This window comes from Schistocerca gregaria, chromosome 8 (assembly GCF_023897955.1).
Source record: "Schistocerca gregaria isolate iqSchGreg1 chromosome 8, iqSchGreg1.2, whole genome shotgun sequence".
Taxonomy (NCBI): Eukaryota; Metazoa; Arthropoda; class Insecta; order Orthoptera; family Acrididae; genus Schistocerca; species Schistocerca gregaria.
In genome coordinates this window covers 491,396,691-491,409,669 of record NC_064927.1, presented here as the reverse complement: position 1 = coordinate 491,409,669, position 12,979 = coordinate 491,396,691, and the positions used below count along the sequence as shown (strand labels likewise).

At 42.8% G+C, this 12,979-nt stretch overlaps 1 protein-coding gene across 1 annotated transcript in view; it reads left to right on the top strand.

The window, feature by feature from the left end:
* Positions 1 to 12,979, top strand: part of LOC126285021 (pyridoxal kinase) — a 103,185-nt gene that overhangs the window by 72,000 nt on the left and 18,206 nt on the right. The window contains exon 6 of the mRNA XM_049984332.1: positions 4,802 to 4,990. Coding sequence (XP_049840289.1) covers positions 4,802 to 4,990 — 189 coding nt within the window. The remainder of the gene's footprint in view (positions 1 to 4,801; positions 4,991 to 12,979) is intronic.

Here is a 12,979-nt window from a genome sequence, read left to right as displayed (position 1 = left end):
CATTGTCAGGTTCTACTGCTCCTCAGAAACCGCTTACTGCAAAAACACATCTCCATGGCACAGCCATCCCGGAACTACCCTTGCTCCCTCTACAAGACACTGCTAATGTCCAATCCCTGCTAGATACAACACATCTCTGAAATTGGATCCCTTGCTCTCCAGCACTTGGTTGGGTGTTCCAGACACCACCGCCATAAGTTATACAAATTGCTGACATCCTATTGCTGCCTCAGGAAACCACTATCCAACCCATACCCTACCCACAGTGTTCCTCCTCAGACCCTGCCTATCTGACCTTTTCAACTTCCCACATCCCCCAAAACTTCCTACCAACATTCCACCAAATCCAGAGCTGAAACTTTCCTGTAACACTGTTCTTAACCTTCCCACCAAAACTCTTAGCCCCATAGAAGTTTGGTCGCATCTGATGGCCTCACCTTTAGCCATACAGCCAAATTGAACCATGCTGGACTTGTCAATGTCTTAATCTCCTTCTACCAATAACTGCAATGGAAACTTCTTTGCTATCAATCCCTCCAACCAAAGCCAACCTTATCCCAACACTGAACCCTGCCACTCCCAGTTCGTACTAACATCCAATTGTGTTCCTTTCCCTCTCCCATCTAACCATTCCCTGGTCATTTCTTACCTCGAACTTAGCCTCACCATCCTTCCTCAGGTCCCTTCCTCAGAACACTAGTCTTTCATCAGAAGCAAGGACAACCATACAAACCTCAAAACAAATCCTGACCTTATCATCCTACCTGCAGACAAAAGTTTCATGCTTGTTGTTATAAATCGCTGTGGTTACCTGGTGGAAGGCCTCTGCCAGTTATGACTCCACCACCTATAAACTCTGCTAACCTTTCCCAGAACCTCTCCCCTGAAACCATTTCCCACCTCACCACAGTGAGACACCCACCTTCTACAAGCTCCCCAAAATCTAAAAACCCAGAAATTCTGGCACCGCAATGTAGAAAGAAGTTTTTGCCCCTGTTGACCAAAACCTCTAACTAACTGCTCATAATCTAGCCTACCATGTCACTTCCGTCACCAACCTTCCACCATGCCCATGCCTTTACATCCTGATTCCCTGCTCATCACTGCTAATTTCCCTGCCCTATATACCGAAACATCCCTCATGCCCATGGTCTTACCACTATTGAACTCTACCTTTCCCAACATCCTTCAGACTGACTATCTCATTCCTCATACACATTAGTAACTTTAACTTACAACTACCTTTTCTTTGAAGGGAAGGTATACAAACAAATCTGCAGTATAGCTGCGGGCACCTGCATATCACTCACCTATGCCAACCTGTTTATGGGTTGCCTATAGATCATCTTCCTAGCTCCCCAAAATGCCAAACCCCTTGTCTGGTTCAGGTTCATTGATGATATTTTCATGGTCTGGACTCAGGGCCAAGACACCCTATCCTCATTCCTTCACAGCCTCAACATCTTTTCTCCCATCCATTTCACATGCTCTGCCTCAACACAGCGTACCAATTTCTTGGACGCTGACCACCTTCTCTCTGGTGACTCTATTTACACCTCTGTCCATGTTAAGCACATGAACTGCCAACGGAACAACTGTCATACCTTCCACACTAAAAAATCCCTCCCATACGGCTTCGCCACCCAGGGATGGTGTATCTGCAGTGGCAATAACTCGTTTGTGCCCAGAGTATGAGGGGGGCCTCACCAAGGTGTTTATAAACACGCACTGTCCTCCAGACCTAGTTTACAATCAGCTCTCCTCGCACACCCCCAATTCTCCCACCACCCCCAAGAACCACCTACAAAGGAGTGTCCCCCTCATGACCCAATATCGTTTCAGTTTAGAACAACTGAATCACATCCTTCATCAGGTCTCTGATTACCTATTGTCATGTCTTGAAATGAGGGGCATCCTACCCCTGATCCTTCTCACCCATTTTAAAGTAGTATTCCATTGCCCATCCAACCTCCACATCATCCTAATCCATCCCTATGTCACATCCAAACCAACATCTTGCCATAGGAATCATATTCCTCCTGAAGACCCAGATGCAATATCTGCCCAATCCACCCACCCAGCACTAGCTATTCCAGTCCTGTCACAGGCTTATACTACCCCATCAGAGGCTATGCCACCTGTGAAAGCAGTCATGTTGTAGACCAGATCTGCTGCAATCATTGTTCAGCTTTTTACATTGGTACAACTACCAACCCAACTAGCTGCCTACCAGGATGAATGGCCACATTCAAACAGTGGCCAAGAGCAAAGTAGACCACACTGTTGTACAACATGCAGCTAAACATAACATGCTTGATTTCAATGACAGTTTCACTACCTGAACCATATGGATACTCCCTTCCAACAATAGCTTTTTTGAAATGCACAGATGGGAAATATCCTTAAAACACATTCTCTGCTCCTGAAATCATCCCAGCCTCTACCTGGCTGCATGCCTTCCACCCAACACTCTCTACCCCCTCTGTCCTATTACCTTCTCCCTATTCTCATATCCCACCCTCTGTTTGTTCTGTCCTTCGCCAGTGCATGCACGTGCCCCTTTCCCCTTCTCTGCTCCTCTCTTTTTTTCCCTCATCGTTCCCTCCCTTTCTTCTGCACCTCCCTGTCCCACAGCCTCCCGACACTGCACCTGTTGACAGTCTAGTCCCCGCATGCTCTACCAGACAGTGCTCTTCTCTGCCCCCCCACCGATACCTTGCTATCCTTTCCCCTTCCGGCTCCCTCCAGACTGCTTCTTCCATGCTATATGACAGTTGCATTCCAGTACAAGCTGCCAGACATGGTGATTTTGTATGTCTGATGTGTGCTCAGTTGTGTGAATGAATGTATGTGTGTTTCCTTCTCTGAAGGAGGCTTTGTCCAAAAACTAACTGTAAGTGTCTTTTTGGTGACTGACAGCAACTCGACGTGTCAACTTTACGGTGAGTAGTACTCCACCTTTTCCTTATCCTGTAGACTGTTTAATTAGTAGTAATTCTACCTTTTACACAAATGAGTCTATTAACAGTGGTAATTCTCCCTGTTATTTGAAATAATTAACTTGAGATACATTTATGTATAAATCGTGTACAGTACCATTTTATCTCTCCACCACTAAACTAAATGTGTTATATTTGCCTTATGTCTTAAACCGACCACATTACTCATGTCAGTATTCTGCCCCAGACTTGACAGACTCTTCACGACCGATTCTAATAATTGCTATCTTTCACATTAGTTGTGCTGCAGTTCAAAGAGAAACAGTGGTGGGAAAAAGGTATACTAAGGCATTAGTAAGAAACTCGTGTTAACAAAATACAATAATTAAGAAACTAAGCTATGTTTTGTGATGAGATTAACTCGGAGGCTGATAATAATCTGCCATGTCATACTGATGCAGGATAATTTTTAAGCAGTTATAGAAACTTTTGCAGACCACACTTTTTTAAAAAAAATAATGAAGAATTCATGTTACTGTTTGCCAATCAACATCGCAAGTCAGTTCCTCACATTGTTTCCAGGGGGCCTTGACACTCAGTTACTAGTAAGTTTCTACAGTGATCGTACACTCAAATGCTCATCCAAAGACTAATCATAATTTTTAAGGTTTGAATGATATTTCCACCACTTAACTGTATTTCACATTAGTATCATGATTTGGGCCTTAAACCATTATCAAGTACAACAATGTTGTGTATAATTATATATTGTTAAGTGAGGTCATCGTCAAGATCTACTACTGCTATGTATAGATCTTGTTGATGACTTCTCGTAACAAACTCTAATTATAGCCAACACTTGTTGTGTACATGATGATGGCTCAAGTTCAAAATCGTGATAATAGTATGAAATAAAGGACTTTGGTCAGTCAAATTGTGGAAATATTGTTCAAACATTATTACATGCTTATGGCCCAAAAATATGAACAATATATATAAGTTTGTAGACATGGCAAACCATATTTTGGTATTTTTTTCTCCACATTCACACACATCTCGATCCATAAACCATATCATGAAAGACAGCCATCAGGGAACAGGAACAAGCCAGGTTGTATATTAACAGGCAGAAGTGGGCATACCAAGGTATTTGTGCTAAGTATACTACCACCAACTACACCTAGTGCCAGTCTACCCACATTGGTAATTATGGGAATTACTCATAGTTTACTAGTCCATTTACTGGAAAGCACTCACTCCTCCCCTTCTGCACCACTCAGTAGCTATTCCCATCCCCTAATTTATACTGAGCATTTATGTAGCTTAACCAATTCTAAATTTGAGAGGACAGCGCAAAATAAACGTAGGGAGGACGCAGATCCTCAATAGAGCTAGGTCACTCTGCCCCCCCCCCCCCCCCCACCCTTTGTCACTCTCTCATTCACTTCTTTCTTGTCCTCTGCCCCTCCACCCCCCACCCCCCCCCAATCCCCTTATTGTGGCAATCTGGGAATGATATAATTATTTTTAGGGTAGATCTTGCATGATAAGAGTAACTGTGTGTGTGTGGGGGGGGGGTTGTTTATGGTAGTGGGCTTGTTTACACATTGTGTGTGTGTGTGTGTGTGTGTGTGTGTGTGTGTGTGTGTGTGTGTGTGTGTGTGCGTGCGCGCGTGCGTGCGTGCGTGCGTGCGTGCGTACGTGCGTGCACGCGTTTTGGGTAATTGAGAATTCTGGACCACATTTGGCTTTTGTCAATGCATTTCAAATTTATTGCTGTCACTACAGTAAAAATGTTTCTATATTTTTATTCATGAAATTATTATGTGGATTTGCTCCTTACATCAACTTTAAATTTTCAGGTAAAGAGAGAAAGAAGTTTAGCATAAGAATTCCACGAATTAAAGGAGTTTTTACTGGAACTGGTGACTTGTTTGCTGCACTGTTTCTTGCCTGGATGTACCACAGTGATGGAGACACAAAGTTGGCCCTAGAGAAAACAATTGCCACTCTCCAAGGTGTCCTCCACCGCACACATGAATTTGCAGGAGGTAAGTTTAGTGGAATTACATTGTCATGATAAATAGATATTTCCCAACCCCTCTCTCTCTTTCTTTCTCTTTCATCCCCAAGGAAGTAACTATTAGTTCCAAAAGCTACGGTAATGTGATCACTTTATATTAAAAACAAAGATTCCAAGACTTACCAAGCGGGAAAGCGCCGGTAGATAGGCACAATGAATAAAACACACAAACACACGCACAGAATATCGAGCTTTTGCAACCGGCGGCTGTTTCGTCAGGAAAGAGAAAAGGAAAGATGAAAGGATGTGGGTTTTAAGGGAGAGGGTAAGGAGTCATTCTAATCCCGGGAGCGGAAAGACTTACCTTAGGGGGAAAAAAGGATAGGTATATACTCGCGCACGCGCGCACACACACACACACACACACACACACACACACACACACACACGTATCCATTCATATGTATCCTTTCATTCACTGCACAGACAGACTTTAAGTTTGACATAAATAAGTCACAGTCATCCTTATAGCTCATAAAACCCTGCTGCGTCATTATTTTTTTGTAAGTGATTAATAATGCTAGAATCCTTATTCGAATAATTCTGTAACTATATTATTGCAGTTAGGTTGCAACAACACCATAGGCAGTATGCAGAGAACATTCAGCTTTGCATTTGTCTTTCCATTTAACAGTGCAGTATTATGAAAAGCATAGTCTTACTCATCGTAAAGATGACACTTTGAGTTGCAAAAGGGCACAACAAAAAGACTGTTACATATTGAGCTTTCAGCCAGAGCCTTCTTCAGAATAGAAAACAACACTTCCACACAAGCAAGCACACCTCGTGCAGCTGTGACCACTATCTCCAGTCAGAGTGCAGTGTTGTGCTGAACAAAACCAGCACTCTGAATGGGGCATGTAAGGGGGAGGAGCGTGGGTCCTGGTCCTCCTCAACCCAGAATGCTGCCTTCCTGGACATTGACCCTCACCTCGCCAATAGCTCCATCCACACCTCTATCCACATTAAACCCGCCAACCACCTGCATTTCGACTGCTGCCATCCCTTCCACGCCAAAAATCCCCCCTTACAGCCCGGCCACTCGAGGTTGGTGTACCTGTAGTGATAAGAGACACTCTTGCCCAGTATGCTGAAGGTCTCACAAGAGCCTTAACAGACTGGCATTAATCCCCAGACAGAGCTTGCAAACAAATTTCCTGAGCCATATCCCCACACACACCCATAAACCAGCTACAAAGGTATGTCCCCTTCATCATCAATACCATCCCAAACTGCAACAATCAAACATCATCCTTTACCAGGGCTTTCATTATCTACCATCATGCCCTGATATGGGGTTCATCCTACCCAAGATCTGTACTAGTCTTCCTAAAGTATTGTTCTGTCACCCACCCAACTTCCACAACTTCCTAACCCATCCCTAAACCACTCCCTATCTCATATCCCTTTGGATCCACCCAGCACTTCCTATTCCAGTCCTGTCACAGGCTTGCCATACCCCATCAGTGAAAGCAGCCATGTCACATTCTTTGTATTGGTATGACTATCAGTTAGCTTTCCACCTGAGTGAGTGGTCACTGCCAGAGTGTGGCCAAGAGCAAAGTGGACCACTCTGTGGTACAACATGCAGCTGAACATAACATACTTTATTTTAATGACTGCTTCACAATCATGCTGTCCCTCCCCAGTCCCTACCCCATTCTGGTTTGCTGCTTTTGTGCAATAAGACAGTTGCATCCTGCATGTAGCAGCCGGATATAGTGCTCACGTGTGCTTGAATTTTGCTTGTTTGTGTGAATGTGTGCATTTTCTTTTCTGAAGAAGGCTTAGACCGAATTCTGACTGTATAACAGTCTCTTCGTTGCCTGTCTGCAACTCAACATGTCATCTTTATGACAAATAGCAGATCTGTCCTTTGCATGACATTGTTAACATTCCAATATGGACTTTCCATTGCTTGACATACTGTGAACTATTAATACTTCTGTGTTTTTTGAAATAAGTTCACTCTTCGTAGTGTGTTTAGCTGCTTTTTAAAATAAGATGACCATCTTCATTACTTTTTGATGCTAAAACCTTTTCTAGAGATTGGCAGTACCTGTTCTTGGTTTAATAAGTTTATTGACAAACTTCATTCTGTTTGGAAACTGACACACATTGGTAGGAACATAGGATAGCAAATTGCAGGTAGTCACGAGAAAAACAACAGTCTGTTGTTTTAACTTTCCCTTTTAATGGGAACAGTGTACAAAATAATGTATGAAATAAATGTTAAACTTCACCTTTTTTTTCCTATTTGGATTAAAATTCACAATGTAGCATCATTGGCCTGAGTTGCAAATTTCAACAAACCCAGAGATCTTCCCACCAGACTGCATGTCTTCTAGAAAAACTATTATTTTGTAAGTAATTTAGGAGCAATGGTGGCAATTGACTGAATAGAAAATGCGTTGAGTCAACAGGCATTCAAAAACCTTCACTAGGTTTCAGAATAACCATTTTTTGAACTAGTCGTGACTAGCTGAAACTGGAGAGAAGGATCCAGATAGAATGGATTGTGTGCAGCAGCCATTAAAATTGAGTATCTTGTGCTCAGCAGTATGTGGTCAACTCCATTTTTGGCCATGGTTTGGCAGTAGCCCTTCATTCATGTAGGCTGTTGGTTGGTGGTCATGCTCACATAAAATACTGTGCAGAAATTGCAGCAGTGCTGGTATATGATGCAGCTGCTTTCACAACTGGTCTGGCCCCTGATTGGATGAGAGAAGTCTGTGTTGAGACTGAAATTAGAATAAGCTGTGTGGATGAATTGGTCAGGCCTTGCACCTAGATCTTCCCCAGGCAGAGATGACCCATGTGGCAATGGGTTGAAAGTGGGTGTAGCACATGGATGGGCGAGGATATTGTGTGGTTGGGTGTACTGCAGAATACCAATTTAGCAATCGTGGGATGGATTTTAGGTAGGATTTTCCTCATTTCCAGTCACAATGATACATAAAAACTTGATGTTGGATCCAGTTCAGCTGCTCCAGTCTTGGATGATATTGGGTAATGACATGGTAATCCTCTGCAGGTGTTTCTTGAGGATGGTTAGAAGATAAGCAGTGTGTATATCTGGGCTAGGTGCCTCTCTGCAAAGGCCTTAATGAATCATTCAACATTATGGGTAAGTTCGTTGTTGTAATTGCAGATGCACCATCCACAGATGCCCAGACATTGTGAAAATGTTCTGGTGTGTACGGAATGACAGTTGTCAAAACAGCAGGTACTACCAATGGTTGATGCGTGTGACATAGACAGAAGTATGGATGGAGCCATCAGAAAAGTGGAGATCAATGCCCAGTAAGTTGGTACACTGGGCTGAGGAGGACCAGCTGAAGTGAATGGAAGAGAAAGTGTTGAGGCTGTGGAGCAATAAGAGTAAGTGATCTTGGCTGTCAATATAGATAAGAATATTGCCAAAATCAGAAAAGGGGTTTGGAATTTTAGGAGGCAAGGAAGGATTCCTCTAGACTGCCTGTAAACAGATTGACATAGGTAGGTTCCATACAAGTGCTCATGGATGTTCTGCATATTTGTTTATATATCTTCACCTTGAATGAGTAGCAATTACCTGTGAGGATGCAGTTAGATTTATAAAGAATGATGTAGAGGCTTTGGAGTCAGAAGGCAGTATTCGATAGCAGCAAAGCAATGGAAATGAGAACTGTTGAGGTATAGAGAGGTGACATTAACAGTGAAGTACATCCAGGCAGTAAAGGAGGCTTTGGAGTCAGAAGGCAGTATTCGATAGCAGCAAAGCAATGGAAATGAGAACTGTTGAGGTATAGAGAGGTGACATTAATAGTGAAGTACATCCAGGCAGTAAAGGAGTGTGAATGGTCAAGAGTCATGCAAGGTAGTTATTAAGAGGGCTATCCACAAAGTACATTAAGTTTTGGAATTAAAAATAAATAAAGTATTGGAATTTTTTATTATATACAGATGAAAGCCACACTTAAATACTACTTTTCTACATAGTTGCCATTTAAATTAAGGCACTTATCGTAGCGATGGACGAGCTTGGAAATTCCTTCGTCATAAAATTCGGCCGCCTGCGCCTTGAACCACGTGGTTACCTCTTCTTGAAGCTGTGTGCCGTCATCAAAACGCTGCATAGCCAACCACTTCTTCATTGCTGGGAATAAGTGGAAGTCACTTGGTGCCAGGTCGGGACTGTATGGCGGATGAGGAAACAACTCCCACTTAAAATATTCGAGAACTTGATGAGTGGCATTTGCCGTGTGGGCCCGGGGTTGTTGTGAATCAGCAAGATCTTTGAGCCCAACTTTCCCCTGCGCTTGTTTTGTATTGCTCTTCTGAGGTTGTGCAGAGTTTGGCAATACCTTTGAGCGTTTATTGTAGTGCCTCCTTCCAGGAAATCCACAAAAATCACACCTTTTCTGTCCAAAAAGACAGTCGCCACGTGGTTGAAGGCGTAGGCGGCCGAATTTTACGATGAAGGAATTTCCAAGCTCGTCCATCGCTACGATAAGTGCCTTAATTTAAATGGCAACTATGTAGAAAAGTGTGGTTTTCATCTGTATATAAGAAAAAAAAATCCAATACTTTATTTACTTTTAATTCGAAAACGTAATGTACTTTGAGGATAGCCCTCATAGTATCTTTAATATGAGAGGCTAGGCTATGGGCAATTGGTTGAAGGTGTTGTTGAACAAGAGCACAGGTCATTTACGTGAAAGCCCAAAAACCACATACAGTAGAGTGTCCGGGATTATTGTGTTAATGAATTTTGGGAAGAATTTAGAAGTGGGTAGTAGAGAGTGTCATTGGGATGAGAAGTAAAATGTATTTCGAGGAATGGTTCTGGGGTGGGACAAAAGGTTTGAGTAGGGATTGGAGGTTGTGCTGGACTTCTGTAAGGACCTAGCCTCCGAATTTTCCAACTAAATGTTGAAGGACTAAGCAGAACCAAATGTGAGACTCCGTCTCGAATTCTCCGTGAGAGGAACATTGATGTTGTAGCTATACAAGAGACTCATGTAACTAGTGTGGCCGATCTTAAGGCAAGAGGCAGAATATCAGGATACTAGGTGCGACATACCATCAGTCACATGGCTGTGCTACTTATATCCACAGCAACATAGAAAATGCCCAAGTATTGCACTTTGGCATTGACAGTGGAATCCACACTGTTACTATAAAAGTGGAAGAAGTTTCAATAACTAATGTTTACAAACCTCCACTTGTCCAGTGGCCTCCAGAAGTACTACCCCCACTCCCTGATCCAGCTCTGTACTTGGGAGATTTCAATAGTCACCTTACAATGTGGAATTACATCAGTGACCAGAATGGCGTTGCACTCACAGACTGGATGGAAGAAAACAGCGTAATTCTCATATTCGATGCAAAGGATAAGGGAACTTTTAGATCAGCAGCATGGGGTAGACACTCAAATCTAGATCTATGTTTCTCCACCCAGAATCACAGTGGCCAACCAATTAGCATAACCAGAATGATCCTACCAGATTTCCCATGCAGCCAACATTGTCCAGTCATATATGAAATAGACATACAAGTCCCGGTGATCTGATCTATACGAAGACCTAGATGGAATTCCCAAAAGGCAAACTGAGAACTGTTCTCCCAAGAACTTGACAAGGTCGTAAGATGGATCCCAGCAACACCTAAAAATTACAACAGATTTGTAGGTGCAGTGATTGCAACAGCAAAAAAGTGTATACCATGTGGGTACCGCAAGGAATACATTCTGGGCTGGAACAAGGATTACGAGAAACTTTTTGAAACATACGTAAAACATGGTGATACAGACGTAGCTGATGAACTGCTGCAGACACTGGATGAGGCTCGAAGAAATACCTAGATGGATTAAGACAACTGCTGAAATAGATTTAAGAAGTCAAGCATAAAACTTTGGAGCTTACTAAAGAAGTTGGGGGGAAGAAATCACCAATCAAAGTAACTTGTACAGTGCTACCAAACCAGATAGCAAGTCGAATTGTATCACTATCTAGAGCACAATGAGACAAACACCACACACAAAAAGTAAAAATGGAATACAGAAATATACAGTGAACAACACCTTACGAAACTGAGTACTCTTGGAGCTTCACAATTGAAGAACTGGAAGCTGATCTCAGTGATGTTAAAATGGGTAAGGCGCCTGGTTATGATGGAATGCACCCTGAATTCCTGACTTGATGCGGGAAGGAAACGAAGAAATGGCTGACCAAGTTTTACTCATGCATGCTGACATTGGGCTGCCCGCCAAAAGCTTTTAAAATTACTAAAATAATTGCTGTGCTGAAACCAAACAAACCATCAGATAAAGCCGAAAGTTACTGCCCTATTGCTCCTCTCAGCTGCTGCTACAAACTTCTGGAACGGCTACTCCTCAACAGGCTTGGCCCACGAATCCTAGAAGTCATCCCACCAAAGCAGGCAGGTTTCAGACCCAATAGCAGCTGCATAGACCAGGTTCTAAGTCTAACGACAAATATTACAGCAGGTTTTCAAAAACAAAAAAGACTGTGGTAGCTTTCATAGACCTAACAGCTGCCTATGACACTGTATGGAAGGAAGGACTTCTACACAAACTGATAAAAGTAATCCCTTGCCGTATGACACTGAGACTATCAACAACATGCTTTCGGATAGATACTTCCAGGTGATACAGGGTAATGACATAAGCAGAGGAAACTGAACAATGGTCTGCCTCAAGGATCAGTTTTAGCACCAATGCTCTATAATATTTACACCTCTGACCTGCCTGAAACCATCTCAAGGAAGTTCAGCTATACTGATGATATGGCCCTAGCTATCCAAAGCAAGCAGTATGAAGACACTGAAAACATCTTCACAACTGACTTAAATAAAATGCATGAGTATTTCACCAAATGGAGGCTAATACCAAATCCCACCAAGACTGAAGTCAGCCGTTTTCATTTGAACAACAGAATGGCAGGAAATGAGCTGAAGATTCATATGAATAACAGTCAACTGCAATATCAGCCACATTCAAAGTACCTGGAGGTCACTCTAGATAGGACATTATCCTTCAAAAGACACCTGAAAAATGTATCCAATAAAATAAGCTCACGGAACAGCCTCATTCAGAGGCTCTGCTGCACTAACTGGGGAGCAGCAGCAGCAGACACACTATGAACCTCTGCATTCGCCTTAGTGTATTCTGCAGCCGAGTACTGCGCACCAGTGTGGTTAACCAGCAAGCATGTAAACAAGGTGGACACCCAGCTCAACGCTGCTATGAGAACCATAACTGGATGCATAAAGACTGCCCCAGTATATTGGCTTCCAACTCTTATTCATATAGCTCCACCCTCCCTGCGAAGACAGGAAGCTCTGATGAAGGAATACACAAAAATAATGAATAACCCCCTACTTGCTGTCCATGAAGATGTCCCAACTTTGGAAAGAATACGACTCCGGTCCAGAAATCCCCCTTTAAGACTGGCCCAACAACTGTCAGCTGCCAACTTCAGCATGGACACTAAATGACACGAGAGCTGGAGTGATAGTGCCTCCCCTGACAGCTGTGAACTTACCTGTCCATTAGGGAAATCTAAGGGCTTTGAACTTCCATGACAGCTATGGAAAAGCCTAAACAGAATCCAAACAGGACATGGACTATGTGCACACAATCTACACAAGTGGATAAAGCTTCCCAGCCCTAGCTGTGACTGTGGGGCACCTAATCAAACAATACAGCACATCACCCAGGACTGTGAATTAAGAGACTACCAGGGTAGTCGCGCAGACTTCTTCAATGCCACACCGCCCTGCCTCGAATGGATCACCAATTTGGACGTCAGAATTTGAAGACTTGTGTAACGCAAAATATCTGCTGTGATGTTACTTTTTATTGTGTTTATGTATTATATTTTATCTGAATATGTATCCTTCACTTATGTATTTTATAGTGTATTTTATCATATAATTTCATAATGTAATAAGT